General features: G+C 48.0%; 1 protein-coding gene across 1 annotated transcript in view; it reads left to right on the forward strand.

Annotated features, from left to right (window-relative positions):
• LOC147697214 (E3 SUMO-protein ligase RanBP2-like) overlaps positions 1 to 18,963 on the forward strand; it is a 485,030-nt gene that overhangs the window by 92,725 nt on the left and 373,342 nt on the right. Inside the window, exons 10-11 of the mRNA XM_086934287.1 lie at positions 12,040 to 12,218; positions 12,302 to 12,477. Coding sequence (XP_086790413.1) covers positions 12,040 to 12,218; positions 12,302 to 12,477 — 355 coding nt within the window. The remainder of the gene's footprint in view (positions 1 to 12,039; positions 12,219 to 12,301; positions 12,478 to 18,963) is intronic.

Consider the following 18,963-nt stretch of genomic DNA (forward strand, 5'->3'; position numbering starts at 1 on the left):
ACTGGGGGAGAATGTTTGCATTGTCAGCATTCCGTCCATGATTTGTTTGCTGTAACACTTACTCTGATCCTATTCAGTGGTCAAATATTCTCTATCATGATGATGACCACTGTAGTGAGGCGGGCCACCTCCTTCCCAGGAGTACTTATAGAGGCGACTATCTGGCGCTAGAAAATGCCAATGGCCTGGACACTATTGTGAAGGTGGACTCAGACTGCCCTGTGGGGCCTCTGACAGAAGAAATTGCTTCACTTACAACAGTCCTTTACAAGGCAGGAAAGCCTTGAATTGTCTTTGCCTGTTGAGTAGAATAAGCTCATCTCCTCCGTAAGATTCTACAGCCATCCTTGTTTGCAACTCAACCTTTGTTTCCGTTCAGTAATGCCTTTCTGGGCCCTATTTGGTTTGTGGGACAAGCCAGCTTCTGCGCTAGCTGTTAATCATCAGATTACATTCCACTATCATCCTGCTCCTTAAGGACCAACGTTTTTGATTGCTCATCCCTTTCCAGAGAACCTAGTGGGCCAGACCTCCTCCTTGAATCTGGCCTCCTTAACACACCAGTTTCGTCTACAGTACTGCAAATTCAGAGAATACTCCTGCTGTGTTCTCTTCCAGAGGCGCCAGCTCTCTCAACCTTTGCAGCAACCATACAACTTCTTTCAGAAGTATAAAAGAGCATGCTGGTTCTAGGGCCACCTCAGCAGCAAGCTTCCTCCTTCTCTTTGCAGACGCTCCCAACTAGGCAACTGGCTGTTTATTACGATGGAACCTTTGGTCCTCTAGTTATTCAATGACACTGTGCACTTCCCTTCCAGGATTCTCCTCCCCAATCTCTCCCATCCACCTTGAACAACCATGCTTGCATTTTACAACAGGAGATCTTTGCACTCTCGAGCAAAGGGGCTGTGGAGCTTTTTCTGAAAGGTGTGGTAGTCTGTATTTTCTTGTTCCAAAGAAAGATGGTATCCCCCATCCCTTTCTGAATATCACATGCTGAACTCTTTCCTCCGCAAGTAGTAGTTCAAAATGTTGTGTCTGGCACACGCTCAGCTGACTTTGGAGATAGGTGACTGATTTGCAGGACGCATTATACCAAACCTGAAGTTGCACCCAAGTACTTTGTTTTGTTGTGGGCTCCACTAACTACCAATTTATGGTTCTACCTTACAGACTAATGTTCAATGTGTGATTCTGCTATTTTGGGTGGTAGCCCTTTTGACCCTAACAGTCTGCCCCATCTTGCTTGGTGGCACCCTGCAGTGGTACCTTTTTGTTTTCAATGAGCCCAGAACTGGCGAATCCTCAAGGATAGCATCCAGTTTTCCCAGGAGGTGGCTTGGGATCTGCAATGGTGGTTAGTGGCGGAACACTAATGTGCTGGAGATTACAGTCCTCTGTCGGCTGTAGTGACAGATGAATCCTCTCTTGCTTGGAGCAGTCTTCTAAATGTGCTTGAAATCAGATGCCCCTCGTCTCCTTCAGAGCAGTAATCCCATTTCTGCCTGCTCGAACTCTGGGTGATAACGCTCACCTTGAAGGAATTCCCTTTCTTAGTGTGTTCTGTGGAAGGTTAGGCTTGACGGAGCACATGCCATTGTGGTGGCTTTTATTTTAGGCTCAAAGGATCTGGTACTCCTGTCTAAACGTGAGCATTTGTCCTCAACTTTGGCTCCTCCTTCAGGAGGACCTTCTGTCCAGCAGCAAGGCAAGGTGTTTTATCTGAAACTCCATAATCTGCACATTTATGCATGGAGCTAGCACTCAATCAACATAAAGGGTTTGACCTTACAGCTAGACATCATTGTGGCCACTTGCTTACTTTTCACCATATCCTTAAACTAAGGTTGTTAGGCTCAATTTGCCTCATAGTGTGGGGAGAAGCATGGTAAATCTTTGTATACAAAGTTGTTAAATTGTTGTAAGAGAGTGCCTTCTTTTTGCATGGTTGCCCCCACTTTTTGCCAAACTGCTGATGTTCTTTGACTGAGTGTGCCCTGGGTTCCTGCCAATCAGGTGCCCAGGGCCTATGTTCTTTCCCTAAAACTGCATTGAGACAAAACCCAATTGGCACTCTTTGGCCACATGTCAATCCCTTGTAAATGGTACCACAGGTACTATGGGCACTGTGGCCAGGGAAGGTCTCTAAGGGCTGCAGCACTTATTGTGCCACCCTTAGAGGCCCTGTACCTTTGCACACTGCCATTGCATGCTGCGTGTTTTGGTGCAGAACAACGTTAAGAGTCTGCATGGCACACATCTCAGTGTGCCATGCCTACAACCCACTGCCCTGGCATAGGTCAGCTACCCCTATAGATGGGTGTACTATACCAGTGGTGAGTGTACAGGTGCATGAGCCCTATACCCCTACAGTGTCTAATCCAGTTCTTAGACATTGTTAGAGCAGTAATACCATGAAAAGTATATGGTGCTGGGAGTTTGTCATTATGAATTCCACAGCACCATAATGGCTTTACTGAAAACTGAGAAGCTTTCTTAGAGATGCCCCCTGAAAAACGACCTAACTTTAGTGTCCTTGCTGAGTGGCTGCTCGCCAGCTTCCACCACCAGAAAAGTTTCTGGACTCCTAGGCCGAGAGCCTGCTGCTCTCGGGGGTCTGGAACAATGCACATCCTGGGACGAGGTACCAACTGTGAGAAGTTGGCCTGGTATATGATGTCCACTATTCTAGTGGGCACCTTGCACCAGTCCAAACTACCCTTATTGATGGTAGGTTGTAAAGTCAACCTTATAGAAAGCTATCCTAGTGGTAGCTGTGGAGAGCAGTATTCAGGCTAAGACTTAGAGGCGAGTTAAGCTAGTTGTTTTACTAATTATAATCTCTTGAATGATCAAATGAAAGCACACCACACAAGGTATATATCAAATATATATGTATTTATTCTAAACACAAACCCTCTGACTAATTATGAGGTCAGAGGTAAAAGTACAATACAAGGAACTTAATTAGCATACGATAAGTTGCACAGTATACGTTCTGCCCTAGGGGCCTCACAAACCATACACTAAAATAGTGATATGAGAACCATGTGAGAGTTAGAAAGCAGGCCTAGGGCCTGTAGAACCACTGGGGCTATCTATAACCACCCAAGGTTAGGATACAGGAGGCCCACGGGGACGCGTGCAATGTCTAAACACAGCTGCGGATCACTATTGACTTTCTATGAGAACGAAAAAGTTACAATTTTAAAGATTAAGGGCACTTCTAGGTGAACTACGACGGAATTCTTTTAGACTAGGACACTTCGAGAGTGAAGACCATCGGGAGCACCCGAGTACTCGTGTTACCTCACCCAGGGAAGCCGGGTGCATAGGTGTCTTTTGGTGTCGGGTTTCGTCGTCGATTCCAATGGAGAGCTGCGAAGAAATGCTGCAGGCGACCAGAGGTAAAGTTTCAGGGTGGATCCAAGGGTGGATCGGAGATGTTAAGAACCAGAAAGTAGAGGGGACAGAGTCTGGGTCACTAGCCAGTGACCAGGATGTCGAGGAGAAGATGCCAGCCGATTTCAGGTGAAATAGGTGAAGCTTGACTCTTCAGCCACGAGGACCAGGAGGCATCGACGACGACCAGGAGCTGGATTCGAGCTCTCCCACGAAGGATCTAGTTGACTGCGGTGTCGGAAACCGGATTGGACCCAAAAAGCCTAGGCAACTGCAACCAACGCAAGATGACAAGATTGGCTTCGGTGCAGACCAGCAAGGTCTGAGGGACTCCTCCTTTGGAGAGGAGTGGGAGCATGTCTGGAGCAACCAGGAAAGCTCACTAAATCAAAGATGGCCCTTCGTGGGGGCTCGCTAGCCAACGGACTAGGAACCACGAAGGGGCCTCGAGCGGAAATGCACAAAGAGGGCCCACGGGACACTCGTGGAGTGTAGGCCTCTGAGCTTCGGTCCAAAAGGTGCTCGGGCTTCAAATACCCCAATGCACAACTTCAGGATACCTCAGGAAGTAGGTGCATTTGCAAAGATGCGGGTTATCCAGGAGTTCCGGTCCCACGTCTCATGTCCGCTACAGGTCTCGGCTTTGCTGGGAGCGTAGGTCAGCTTCCGAGATGTCTGGAAGTCCGTGTCCTGTGTCGCAGATTCTTCGGGATCCGGCGGGATCCTTGAAAATGCAGACTGGCAAAGATGCAGTTGGTGCCTGTTTGAACAGGGTGGTCACTCCTTGACCACAAGGGAGATTTCTTCCGTCTTCCAGTTGAAATGGAATGTCGACGGTCCAAGATATATATTGCTGAGTTTTGTTCAGGGTAATCTAAAGTCCTAGAGACTGGGGTTCTATACTTCAAGTAAGTTTAGGGGTTGGACTAACTCTAAGGTCCCTCCTATGGGTGGACCCGGGGAGGGGGTGGTGAGCACCCCAGGACCAGTTTGAACTGGGACATGCATGGAGCACCTTGTGTGCCCCAGGCAGTGTCTGAAAAGCATTCACTGAATGCACCACACTCTGCCCCAATTTCTCTAAAGCCTGTCTGGGGAGGTCATAGCACCTCCCTGGACAGGAAACTTATCGTCCACGCCTCCCCTGCCAGAGTTTCGTCCAGCAGCAGGAGTGCAGACTCGTGTCTGTGGCAGCAGCATCTATTTTGTGATGCTGGGGCTCTGTTTAACTTTAACAGGTTTACCAGTAACTACATGTCTTCTCCCTCTAGAAGGGTGGAATGCTACCCCCACCGCCAAAACTGGCGGGAGGGGGGGTGGTAGTATTCCAAAGTGTTTTGCACCTTACACGACATGTTTTGATAAAGCCAAACCAAAGTTAGCATTAACCGCGAGGATTATAATGCACTTGAGAGTATATGGTATAGCTATATCATAGAACAGCTATAAGGAGATGGATCCGAAAGCTGCAGAGGGGCTCAGCTCATGCTAGGCACCCTCTCACACAAAACCAAGCACTCTGCCTTCAGGATAGTCAAGGCCTGCCATAGGAGTGACTTATAGGTTACTATGTGTCTATATATATGGTAGATATTGGTATACTATATCTAAGTAAGGGGTGCTTACACCACCCTACCCAGGCTGTAAGTGCAGACCTGTGGTGTCAGTTTGGAAGGCTAACCAGGGGTGGCACAATACATGCTGCAGCCCCTGGTAGGCCTCTGGGGTCCCTATGCCCTGGCTACCTAAGATACCATATACAGGGGCTCACAAGGGTGCCTCAGTAACCAATCTGGTATGTACCTAAAGTACATGGTATCAATTTAGAAAGAGAACAGATAGGCTGTGAGCCTTATTAGCAGGACCACAGCCATACTAAAGTCGAAAAACCAGTGAAGCACAGCAAAAAGTGGGGGTAACCATAGGAAGCAGACCCTACTCTCCTACACCAACCCTCCGCCCCCAGGATGGTCATGGTACACAAAGGGGAAGCTTCAAAGGCGCGCCGCCTGTGTGAGCTACCCAAGCCGTTTGATGCTTCCAGCAACTGGCTCCCACTGGTTCTGACCCCTACTTTGGCTGGAGAATCGGTGGGAAAACCAAGTGAGGAAGGGAGGCGTGCCCACCTTTGCTAACCCCACCCTACAGTGGGAGAGGAGAGGTGAAGCACAACTCTCAGTCCCCGCCATCTTGCAGATGGGGGGACCCAATCAACCAGAGAGGCATATGCCCCTCTCCCACTAGATGGTGGCATTATAGGGGTTGTACCCACCTCAAGGAAGGGACCCATTGTTACTAACCTTTACTTACCTGTAACACCTCTAAATCTAGTATTTAGGGGCAACCCTGAATCTTTCCTCCTCAGACAAGAAATGACCAAGAAGAATAAAAGAAGGACCGAAGAGCCATGCTTGAAGCTAAGAAGAGAAGGTCGCACACCGATTTGGCCCTAACCCTACCGGCCTGTCCCCACCTCATACCTGCTCCTGCGAAATCCCGGTGTGTCCTGCAGCCAGCAACCTCAAGAACCCAGAGGCCCTGTCTTGCCTTCCAAGTCAAAGACTTTGTCTCCCCTGAGCACTGCTTTTGCTCACCCTCTGGCCAAAACCGCGAGTCTGCACCAGACGCCCACGGTCCGAGTTCGAGAGGCCCAACACCGTTCGGGTGGCCCAACACCATGAGGAGGTCTCCCTGGCGATCCTGACCTGAGACCTGGTGATCTCTGACCTGTCACGAATCTCCAAACAACGCCTGCAGTCTCTTTCGGGAGGATCTCCCCGACCGCGACCGGAGTTGGTAAGAAAAACCAGACTCCTAAAGACACCCCGGCACTCGACGCCCCATGGCCTTGGGTGGCCCAACCAACGGTGTCCCAGCATCCCCAGGCATCCCAACTTACCTCTCCAACCGGTGGTCACCTTCAGAAGATCTTCGTTCCCGAGCCTGCAGTCTTTGTTGCAACCTTAGAATTAACAGGGCACCCAAAGCCAAACCAGCACCCTGCACCCAGCCGCCCCTGCGCCGCTGTGGTTATACTTTGGGTGCAAACCTGGATCCCCCTTTGCTCTGAGCCTAAAACCAGGAGCTTTGCTCCCACATCCTTGTAGCCGGCTCGTAAGCAACCACCAACCGGAGGCCCCCTATCCCCCATTAGATAACATTGGGCCTCAGCACTCTGGACCTGGCTGCCCTAGTGCCATTGAGGATGTGCATCTTCGGCCCTGGGGGAACCCTGGTTCTAACTCCAGAATTCCAGCTCCCACAAACTTGTACTTACCTGTAAATCGATAACTCTATTTCCTTCAATAGGATTGCATTGGCTGCTTCTCTTGAAAATTGTTCTATGTGGAGTTGGTTTGTAAAAAACACTGAAAACTGCAAATGTACAACAAGCATTGGAAATGCAATAGGTCTCGCATTAGGAAAGTTTGAGCGATTGGTATTGTAAATGACACTTTTTTTATTTATGTGTTGGTTTTGAAAATAGCAAAATTAATAGCTTTGTCAGTTACAATGTCAATAGTTTTAACTTTCGCAAATGTGACACCTATTGCATTTGTAATGCAATGTGTGTTGTATTTACGTGACTTAGATGTATTGATATTACAAATAACAATGGCTTTTAATTTTGTAAATAATTAATACTTAAATAAAATGTATTGTAATTTATAATGGCAATAGCTTAAACGTTTGTAAATAACTTTTGTGAAGATTATGTTCAGTGTATTTTATTGTGACGAAAATTAAAGAACATTGCATTTGCACCTACACACACACAGAGACACATACACACACACACACACACACACACACACACACACACACACACACACACACACACACACACACACATAGATGTGGTGGATCTGGGGGATATGGTGGTGGTGGATGTGGTGATGGTGGATGTGGTGGTGATGGTGGTGGAGGTGGTGGAGGATGTGGTGGAGGTGGTGGATGTGGTGGAGGAGGTGGTGGAGGTGGTGGATATGGTGGTGGTGGTGATGGTGGTGGGAGTGATGGTGGGTGTGGTGGTGGATGAGGTGGTGGTGGATGTGGTGGTGGTGGATGCGGTGGTGGTGGATGCGGTGGTGGTGGATGTGGTGGTGGTGGATGTGGTGGTGGTGGATGTGGTGGTGGTGGATGTGGTGGTGGTGGATGTGGTGGTGGTGGATGCGGTGGTGGTGGTGGTGCATGCGGTGGTGGTGGTGGTGCATGCGGTGGTGGTGGAAGTGGTGGTGGATGTGTTGGATGTGGTGGTGGATGTGGTGGTGGTGGTGGTTGTGGTGGATGTGGTGGTGGGTGTGGTGGATGTGGTGGTGGATGCGGTGGTGGATGCGGTGGTGGATGCGGTGGTGGTGCATGTGGTGGATGTGGTGGCGGTGGATGTCATGGTGGATGTGGATGTCATGGTGGATGTGGAGGTGATGGATGTGGTGGTGGATGCAGTGGGTGTGGTGGTGGTGGATGCGGTGGATGTGGTGGTGGTGGATGTGGTGGTGGTCGATGTGGTGGTGGGTGTGGTGGATGCGGTGGTGGTGCATGTGGTGGATGTGGTGGATGTGGCGGTGGATGTCATGGTGGATGTGGAGGTGATGGTGGAGGTGATGGTGGATGTGGGGGTGGATGTGGTGGTGGATGCGGTGGAGGTGGATGCGGTGGAGGTGGATGCGGTGATGGTGGATGCAGTGGTGGTGGTGGATGCGGTGGTGGTGGTGGATGCGGTGGTGGATGGGGTGGTGGTGGTGGGTGGGGTGGTGGATGTAGTGGCGGTGGGTGTGGTGGATGCGGTGGTGGATGTGGTGGATGTGGTGGTGGATGTGGTGGATGTGGCGGTGGATGTGGCGGTGGATGTGGAGGTGATGGTGGATGTGGTGGTGGTGGTGGATGCGGTGGATGTGGTGGACGTAGTGGTGGTGGATGTGGTGGTGGTGGATGCGGTGGTGGTGGTGGTGATGGTGGATGCGGTGGTGGTGGTGGTAGGTGTGGTGGATGTAGTGGTGGTAGGTGTGGTGGATGTGGTGGCGGTGGATGTGGCGGTGGATGTGGCGGTGGATGTAATGGTGGATGTGGTGGTGGATGTGGAGGTGATGGTGGATGTGGTGGTGGATGTGGTGGATGCGGTGGATGTGGTGGACGTAGTGGTGGTGGACGTAGTGGTGGTGGACGTAGTGGTGGTGGACGTAGTGGTGGTGGACGTAGTGGTGGTGGATGCGGTGGATGCGGTGGATGTGGTGGTGGTGGACGTAGTGGTGGTGGACGTGGTGGTGATGGACACGGTGGTGGTTGTCGTGGACTTGTTGGTGGTGGATGTGGTGGCTACCTACTCTGTCAATAGCCTTCCCTTTGACCTGGTACAAAATATATTATTGTACTATGGTCTTGAGTATGTGCAGTTTTCTATCATATTACAAAGACAAAAATAATGGCGTTACTCTATATTTTGCACCAGTGCAATTATTTCTAATATGGCAATGGGCGCATACGTTATTAAACTACACGCTGCCAAAGTAATCGGGTGAATTTGATTGTATAAAAAGCAAATTGGATTTATGACGAGCAAAAATCTTGTAGAAAACATGTACGAGTAAAACACGGAGCATCAACTTGACCACCAGATGGCGCTACATCGTGCCCGGTTTTAAGAAACATTCGAGTCAAACAAACTAGTAGAAGAAACCAGCATTCCTCAGTAGCTGCGTGGTTGCAAAGCAAGCCCTGCAGATTGCAGGGATCTGGACAGACTAATAATGTCTATGTAAAAAAACAAAAAAAATACAAGACTATGCATGCAATTTATACCTGACCACAAGTTCATGCTCCCGTTGTAATGTATGGACCGTGCAACTACATGAGACATACTTGCATAACATACCTACACTCACTTTCCAAACTCCACCTCTGTAGAATGTAAGGAATGCATGCCAAGCTTATATGTGGCTGAATGTGCCTTCCTGTAATGTAACTGATGCTTATGTAAATCGCCCACCTCTGTATTGAGTTTATGCTAGATAAAACAGCAAAGGGAAACAAGACGGAGGGCATTGCTTGCTGTGGGGAGGAAAAATGCGACACGGCGGGCAGGGGAGGGGGCGGAGCGGGGAGAGCGGCATGAGGGTGTGAAGCAGCAGGGGCCTGAGACGCGGCCGCCTTTGATGTGGTAATGCAGGCAAGCGGCTGGTGGCATTGTGCAGACGCTTTCACATGCACTGCAAGAAATCGCCTGATCTCGGTAAGCTCTGTTTAAGCCGCTATATATCGAGCTCCCGCTCAATGCGCATGCGCATTGAGATAGGTCGCTCGACCTAAAAATTGATTTACTTACCTTTTTTCAAGGAAATGTCCGAATGTGATATCTAGGCCTATCACACTGAGTAGAAATGGTAACTTAAAAAGGAATCTAAAAAGTAACGTACAAAGTAGTCTGTAAAGTAACTGAAAAGTAATTTCGAAACATTAACTGTAATTCAATCAACTGCATTTGAACCTGCATTCTATTGTAAAACATTGCATAATATTTTGCAAAGCATTTATTTTACTTACCTGCACCAGGCTTGGCTTGATTCTAGAAATAAAATAACTTAATCGTGTTTTTGATACAAACAAATTGGTCTGAGTCCAGCCTTTGGGTGTGTGACATCATTTGCTGCCTGAGTGTGTACAACAAATGCTTAATACTACCCTCTGATAAAGCCTTACTGCTCGTCCACACTACCACAAATAGAGAGTAAGGTGCTATCTACTTTTACCTCTGCCTATCTTGTGGTTCCACTGAACTCTGTGCACACTATACCTCATTTTGCTATTGTATATACAGAACCAGCTTTCTACAATTGTATGTTTGTCTCTTCTTTGGCCTAGCCAGATTTTGGTTTGGGCACCTTTTAAAGATTACTTATCAGCCATCATTTATTATCCAATTGTGAGGTACTTCCTTAGAGGACTGTATCCTTTATTTCTCCTGGTTCCTTTATTGTGCTGCAGTGTGACTTCAATCTTGTACTGACCTTTGAGTTGCACTATAGTTGTACCCTGATATCTTACTGTGAAATGTGTATTCCTCATTGCAGTCAATTCTGTGCAGCATGTTAGTGAGCTTCACACTTAGTTGGTTCGTCCTCTGTATTTTTCCCTAACACACTGGTTCTTTGAACATGTGTATCCTTTTTTTATGCAAGTGGAATCACCCTTTTACAAGGTGTAGTCCATTACAATTCCCACGAGCTTCTGCACCCAACTTCCTTCTAAGGAGGAGGAGAGATTACACCAGATGAACCCACTACTTGCTCTTAGCTTCCATATTTATAGGGCTAAGGACTACCTTATTAGTAATCATTTGTTTCTTGGTTTCACCGATGTGATGAAGGGAAAGGCGATCTAGATGGTGAACCTTATACCTGTGGTTTGCCCTGTGCATTAAACTTTGTTATGGCTTGGCCAAAACATTCTTCCAGATGACCTTGGGGCTCATCCCATAACGGAAAAGTTTACGATTATGGCCGTAGCTCGGGGTGTTTCCATCTTGGACATCTGTCAAGCCCTACATGTGATGGCACTACTGTATTCTCTATAGAAAGGACCTTTTTCCCCTCTTGATTTTTCAGGATTTCCTGGTGTAAGTCCTTTCCTCGGAATCCTCTCCTTAGGGAGAATTGCTTTGGTGCTGATTCAATAGGTGAGTAATCTGCAGAGTGTACTGTCAGTGACAAGAATAAGTTGCTTACCTGTAGTCCTGCTCTTTCTGGTGGATACTCTATTTACCCGTATATTTGGCATTGCCTACTGCCCCATTCCTTAGAGTGGAATTTCAGCAAATAATAAATCCTATTACGTTAGAATAACTCACTGCCAGTTTGCTTAGCAATCTTGCGTCTCAGGTTTTTGTGCCCCAAGGTTCTTGAAAAAGAAGAAATCTGATGTCAGAATGTGGAGATGGTTCCTATAAGCGACTTCATATCAACATGTCTGGGATATGTCAGGTTAGTTGTGGAGGCCGCCATGCGCTAGCGAGCAGGTACTATTGGATGTTTCTCCGATACTCTCTTGGGGCTCGAAGGATTAAAGAAGTGAGGACTCTTCAGGTGGATAGAGTATCCATCAGAGCGAGAGTTCCTAAAGGGAAATTGACATATTCTTCTGAAGCAGAACCGGAATCTTGATTCTTAGCTTGAAGAGCACCACATTAAGCAGCCAGATTAAACTGGTTTGATATTTTTTTTTTAAAGGCAGAATCCTCTGCAAAAGCTGACAAAACATGGTGATGAAGTGGAGTTGACTGTTGTAGAATGGCTTTGATTTATTGAACGGCATGCTGAAAAAGTATCCTTTTATGTATATCAATTTGTGGAATTCCTTTGTGGCACTGCATGTTTCTTTAGTCCAGTAATATATTTATTTTCAATAAAATTCACTGAGGTGGCAAGAGCTTTTGCTGTCTTATAGCAGATCTAAAAAGAACAGTGACTTTTAACAAAGAAGGTGAGTCCTATTCCGACTAACTTTTATATTTGGAATCTTTTGGTTTCAGGTCAAAACTACTACTTTTATCATGGAATTTGTTCTGCATAATAGTTTTGCCTTTGTGTCTTGAAGCACTTTCTATGTTACATTCTGATAAGTGTGTATATTGTTGATTCTTAGGCTCAATTCGTTTGCATAATGGGAATCTCCACCACCTAGCTTGGCTTGGTCTACAGTATCACATGTCTTCTCCGCCTGAAATCCGCAAATGGTTGAAGCAGCTCTTCCCGCGCTTGCCCCAGGAAACCCCTAGACTCAACACCAATGCTCCAGAATCCATTTGTATTTTAGATCTTGAGGTTTGTACAACTTTAAAAGTACATTTTTCAGAGTATTAATTTGTATTGTTTTTAACTTGCTTTTATCTTCTTTCCAAATTTAGATATTTCTACTTGGAGTGATATTCACTAGTAACTTACAGTTGCAAAACCACTTTAATATTAACTACCACCCAAACCAGCCAAAATGCTTACCACTGCCTGTCTGCACGTCACTTAGCACAGAACGACAAAAGTCTTGGTGGGATGCTGTTTACAATTTAATTCACAAAAAAGCACAGTAAGTACTTTTGCTTTCCTTTTTCATTTTTTTTATTTGCCAATTAATCCATTGTTTCTTTGCAAAATGCTGAATTCCCTTTAGAGGCAGCCTGAATATACATTCAAAAACCCTTTACTGCATTTTTTTTTTTTTTTTTTTTTTTTTTTTGAAAACCTTTATTGATAATCCAAAGCACACAGCTATTCAGCCTTACATCCCTGAGGCTAGGCAGCAATATAAAGAGCGGAGAAAAGGTGTGCACAGCACAATTCAAGGAGCAATCAGGTTTAATTTTATAATATAAATAAGAACCTAAGAGAACAAGAAGAAAACCAGAAAGGGAAATAAGGAAAAAGGAGGGGAGGGGAAAAAGGTGGCAAGGCATAACATAAGAGCGGCAATGCACGATTCCAGGGGGCGAGTGGGACCTTTTAGCACTCTGAACTAACCATACCGAAAAAAGCGTACAATTGTGGGGGGCAAAAGAACCAGGAGTATGTTTAAGTAAAACATTGAGCGGAGGGAATGGCTAGGGAGAAAGACGAACCTCCGGCGGACCTGCATCGGGGGGCACACAAATGTCACCTCTGTATGCATTCCACGCCCCCCCAGACAACCCCCAGCATCTTGGGCTTACCCCTAGCTAAGTACACAGTTTTCTCACGGAGCATGCACCAGTCCATATTGGTTTTCCACAGTCCCACGGAGGGGGGGAGTCGGGGCGCCCCATTTTTGAGCAATATCTCGCTTGGCCACCATGTACCCTAACGTGACCCAGCGGGTTTGTGCATTAGTGTAATCAGTCGGACCCCACACGTTCAACAAGCAGCGGCGAGGTCCGCAGACAAATCCACACCAGTCACTTCACGCATAACCGCATGCACCCGTTCCCAATAGGAGGCAATGGCCTGGCATTCCCAAATGGTATGCATGAAGGTGGCCAGTGCACCGCATCCTCGCCTGCAAAGACCATCCAAAGAAAGCCCCATATGAATCAGCCTGGGGCCAGTGACATAAACCCTGTGGAGTATCTTCAACTGGACCAAGCGCAGCCTAGCCGAAATTGCTACTTCCTTGGGGGAGGACACCGCACACTGCCAATCCTCATCATCCAACTCAATCCCATCACGCACCCACTGATCACGCACATTCAACAACAAATCAGTCCGAACATTTATTAGCTTTTTATAAGTCAGGGAAATGGCGCTGTCTGGCATATGGCCGTCCAGTACCCTATCTTCTAGCGGGGACGACTCAGGGACCTTCTTGCCAACAGGCAGGGTAGACATAAGGGCATGTCTCAATTGTGCGTACCTAAAGTATTCCGTGGCACCCAGTTGGAATTCAGTCTGCAGAGTCTCAAGACTTAATTTCCCCCCTGGCCATCACATCAGCCACCTTGGAAATGCCAATGAGGTCCCACCGGTCAAACCCCTTTGAGTGCCACAACCTACCCAGCAAGTCGGAGTCATAGAGGGGAGTGGCCATAGTGAGCCTACCCTTCCACCCCAATGCTTTCGTAATGGCCCTCCATATATGCACAGCGGTCTTAGTGGGACCAGTCAGTTTTCCGTCCAGAGATCTAGAGTACAACGCTCTGTAATACATCCCGTCATTCACGAGCCAACTGTCCATGGCGTATCCCGGACCTTCCGCCGGTCCATAAAAGCCATGATTAAGAGCAGCCAATTGGGAGGCCCAATAGTACCGGCTGATGTCAGGCAAAGCTATACCGCCATCATACCATGGAATAGTCAATTTAACTACAGCTATGCGCGGCCTACCCTCCCACAAGAGGGTCCGCTGTAGACCTTCAATTTCCTTGAAGTACTTGGAAGGGACAGGGTCTTGCGTGTTCTGGAGCGCGTGCAAGAATCTCGGCAGGGACATCATCTTGAACAATGCCGCGCGGCCCAACAGGAACAGCGGCAGTCTTTTCCAACCCTCCACATCGCGCCTGAGGCGCGCAAGAGGGGGAAGCAAGTTGTTGGCGTATCGTGCCCGGGCATCCGTTGATATGTAGATACCCAGGTACTTGAATCCCTGCTGCGAGACCTGTATCGCGCAGCCCCTAGGAAGACGTGGGGTGTCTCCGCTAAGCACATAGAGATAGGACTTAGACCAGTTGATGACTAGGCCCGAGTACCCACCAAAAGTGCTCAATACGTCAAACATCACAATCAGGGACCGACAGGGGGAGGTAAGATAGAGCAGGATATCGTCCGCATACAGCGAGACTCGGTCCTCAAAGCCAGGTGACCACTTAATCCCACTGATATCAGGGTGGGTGCGGATCCAGGCAGCGAGCGGCTCGAGCGCCAGGGCAAAAAGGAGCGGCGACAGCGGACAACCCTGTCTAGTACCCCTGCGCAAGGTAAAGGAAGCCGACATCCGGCCGTTGACCGTTACATTGGCCAACGGGGAGGCATAGAGAAGCCTGACCCAACTAATGAAGTCGGGGCCAAACCCAAACTTAGACAACACCGCCCAGAGATAGTTCCATTCGAGGGAATCAAACGCCATTGTTGCGTCCAGTGAGGCCAGGACAGTCGGCTCGCAAAGTTTGTGCACCCGCGCCATGACAGCGTGAAGCCTCCGAAGATTAAGAGCAGTGTTGCGGTGCGGTATGAGGCCCGACTGGTCCGGATGGACCAAGTCTGCGATCACACCCACGATCCGATTAGCCAGTAACTTAGCCAAAATCTTGGGTTCGGCATTCAGCTGGGAGATCGGACGATACGATCTACAAAGGTCCCTGGGCTTCCCTTCATTATGAATGACCACAATAGTGGCCAAGCGCTGATCCAGCGGGAGTTCACCGGCCTCCCGGGCCTCCAAGAACATGTGCCGCAGGGGCGCTGCGACGGTGTCAGCTTTAATCTTGTACAGCTCCACCGGAAGACCATTGGGACCGGGAGCCTTGCCAGATCGCAGGGATCGGATCGCGAGCGCCAATTATTATCTATCTTGATGAGTTGTACAACTCCTCTTACGAGAAGGTCAACTCCAACCCTTATCAAGTATGTGCGTAGATGGATAAATGTTTTCACTTCATTAACATTTAGACAAAAGTATAAAAATGTTAATGTTGAGCATTTAACACATCTGCTTGCTGCTGTGTTAATGAGCCAAATATGACAATTTGGAGGGACTAACATTTTCTAAATTATTATTTTTGTTTTATATGAACATAACAATCGAGGCAGCGATACATACAGTTGGTGCATCATGTAGTGCGGTTATTGCGGGCACAGCTCAACTTTGTTCAATTTTAAGATACAATTAAAAAACAAGCGCATCAACACATCAACACTTCATCATTCCATTACAGCCAGAGTCCTCTAGTCTGAGTCAACCTCCTCCCCCTCAATGCGTGGCGGCTCGCAAATATAACCCGAAACTTGTTCCTATCCCCCCAGATTTTTCCCCATTTCCCTGGGCACCCACGGTGGATGAAGACAGCTTTCTCCGCCACCCCCGCCTCATCCAGGTCTCTACACCATTTTCTAAGTGTTGGCAGTACTGCTGAACCACATAACATGGCGATATTGCGCTACGCCATCATCATGCCCAACATTACCCAGTCCTGTTGCCAGTGGTTTAGATCATTGGGTTCCCACTCATTTAGTAAGCAACAACGAGGCTCCGGCAACAAGGAGATATCTATAGTTTGGGAAATTGGGCGCATTACCTCCGTCCAGTATGTTGCCATGTGTCTACAGTCCAAAATAGTGTGAAAGAACATTCCCTCCTACCCGCAGTTTCGTAGGCAGAATTTATGTGTAGCTTTCCCTATCTTGTGTAATGTTGTTCTAGTATAATACGTACGATGTAGTATTTTAAGTTGGACCAGTTTTAACCTAGAGGGAATTTCTGTTTCCCGGGGGAGGAGAGGGCCTCCTGCCATTCGGAGTCCTCGAAGGTGCCCACTTCCCTGGCCCAGTTCTGTTGTAATGTGGACGTCGTGTCTGGGAGGTTGTTAATGAGTTTCCTGTAAGTCAAAGATGTGGCTTTTTCCGGCACATGTTCTGTCAGAAGTCTATCTTCGAGAGGAGATGATTCCTGTAGGACAGTACCTGTCGGTATAGCCGACTGGAGTGCATGCTTAATTTGTAAGTATCTGAACTTCTCAGTCTGTGACATCTCGTATAGCGTTTGCAGATGGGAGAAATCTACCACTTTACCCTCCTTCCAGAGAACACCCACCACCGAGATGCCAATGGTGTCCCAAGTCTGCAATCCCTTACTGTTACCAGGAAAAAGCCTAACTTGCAGGAGTCCCACAGCGGTGTCATTTGCGTGATAGTCCCCGAACAGTGAAGACGCCTGTTGGCCTTGTACCAAAGCTGTACAGAGTATTGAGTCTGGCCAATCAAATCTGGAGGCAGGCGACGTCAGTAAATATTACCTAACAGCCCCTTGCCTTCCAAAGACTGTCTGTCAGCAAGGTATGCCGGCACGGTCTGTGGGGCGTGTAGCCAGAAGTTTATCTGTTTAAGGTGTGCTGCCCAGTAATATAGCTCGACATTTGGAAGTGCTATCCCCCCATCGTACCAGCTTCTAGTCCGCTTATCTTGTGCAATTCGGGCTGGCCTCCCGCCCCACAATAGGTGAGAGACTGTCGCAGCTATAGCTTTAAAATATGTTACAGGGACCAGAGACTGAGTGTTTTCAAGCATGTATAGAAAGCGCGGGAGCGCTATCATTTTATATAATGCCGCCTTGCCTAAAGGTGTGAGAGGGAGAGCCTGCCATACTTTAACGTCGCGTTTAAACCACTCCAGAAGGGGGCGGAGATATAAAGCGTAAAATTCGTTCGGGTCCGGCGTAATGTATATACCCAAGTATTTGAACGCCGTCGCCGTGGTTCTAAGGGGGCAGCTCACGGGTAAGACAGGTGGGGGGCCCGCGAGAACATAAAGGATGGACTTGGTCCAATTAATCCTATAACCTGACACCCTACCGAACTTCTCACAGCCGTTCAGTATTTCAAGAATAGATTTTTTTGGGGAGGTGAGCTATAAAAGGATATCATCTGCGTAAAAGGATATGCGATCCTCCCATACATCGGTCCAGTAGAGTCCTTTGATAGAGGGTTCCCATCTGATCCAGATCGCAAGTGGTTCTAAGATCAGCGCAAAAAGCAACGGAGACAGTGGACATCCGTGCCTCGGCCGAGAGTGAAGTCTCGTGAGATGTGCCCATTGGCGGCGACATGCGCCAGGGGCTTAGTGTATAACAAACTAATCCAGGCGCAGAATTTGGGACTAAACCCATATGTTGGAGCACTGCGAACAAGTAGGGCCATTCCACTGTATCGAACGCCATAGTAGCGTTGAGTGAGAGAATGACTGCAGGCTCCTTGATGTATGCTGTGCGCGCCAGGACCGCGTAGAGCCGACGGAGGTTGAGAGCCGTGCTCCGATGTGGCATGAATCCCGACCTGGTCCGGACTTACTAAGAACGAAAGGTGTGGAGTCATCCGCATCGCCAGCAGTTTGGCAAGAATCTTAGGCTCCGCATTTATGAGAGAGATTGGACGGTAGGAAGCGCAGTCCGTCTCCGGTCTGCCAGGCTTGTGGATTGCGATATTTGTGGCCAGCCGCTGATCTCTCAGCAGCTCCCCTGCCTCGAGGCGGTCAGATAACATGTTTAGGAAGAAGGGTGCCGTTGTTTGCACCGTCCTTTTATGCAGTTCAACTGGGAGCCCATTTGGCCCCAGCGCCTTGCCAGACGCAAGTAGTAGGTAGCTGCCTGTATTTTATCAGTGGTAATGTCCGCCTCCAACAGAAGCGCTGCTTCAGGGGAGAGCTTTGGAATCTTAAGATCCTTATTTTCTACTTTTAACATGAGCTTGGTGTTCTTTTATTGCAGGTTAGTGTCACATGTTACACCACAAAATTCTTTGTCTTGAGTCAAGACAAAGAACAACAAGCATTTGCAATGCAATAGGTCTCGCATTAGGAAAGTGTGAGCTATTGGTATTGTAAATTACAATTTTTTTTAAATGTGTTGGCTTTGAAAATATATAAATTAATAGCATTGTTATTCACAAAGCCAATAGCTTACACTTTCCTAATGCGAGTCCTATTGGCTATGGCAATGCTTGTTGGTAACAAGCAAGGACAGTGCTGTTGTGGTGCCGAGTGATGATGTGGTTAAGCTGAGTGATGATGTGGTTAAGCTGAGTGATGATGTGGTTGGGCTGAGTGATGATGTGGTTGGGCTGAGTGATGATGTGGTTTGGCTGAGTGATGATGTGGTTGGGCTGAGTGATGATGTGGTTGGGCTGAGTGATGATGTGGTTGGGCTGAGTGATGATGTGGTTGGGCTGAGTGATGATGTGGTTGGGCTGAGTGATGATGTGGTTGGGCTGAGTGATGATGTGGTTGGGCTGAGTGATGATGTGGTTGGGCTGAGTGATGATGTGGTTGGGCTGAGTGATGATGTGCTGTCCCAGAGTGATGATGTGCTGTCCCAGAGTGATGATGTGCTGTCCCAGAG

Source organism: Lissotriton vulgaris, chromosome 8 (genome assembly GCF_964263255.1).
Source record: "Lissotriton vulgaris chromosome 8, aLisVul1.2, whole genome shotgun sequence".
NCBI lineage: Eukaryota > Metazoa > Chordata > Amphibia > Caudata > Salamandridae > Lissotriton > Lissotriton vulgaris.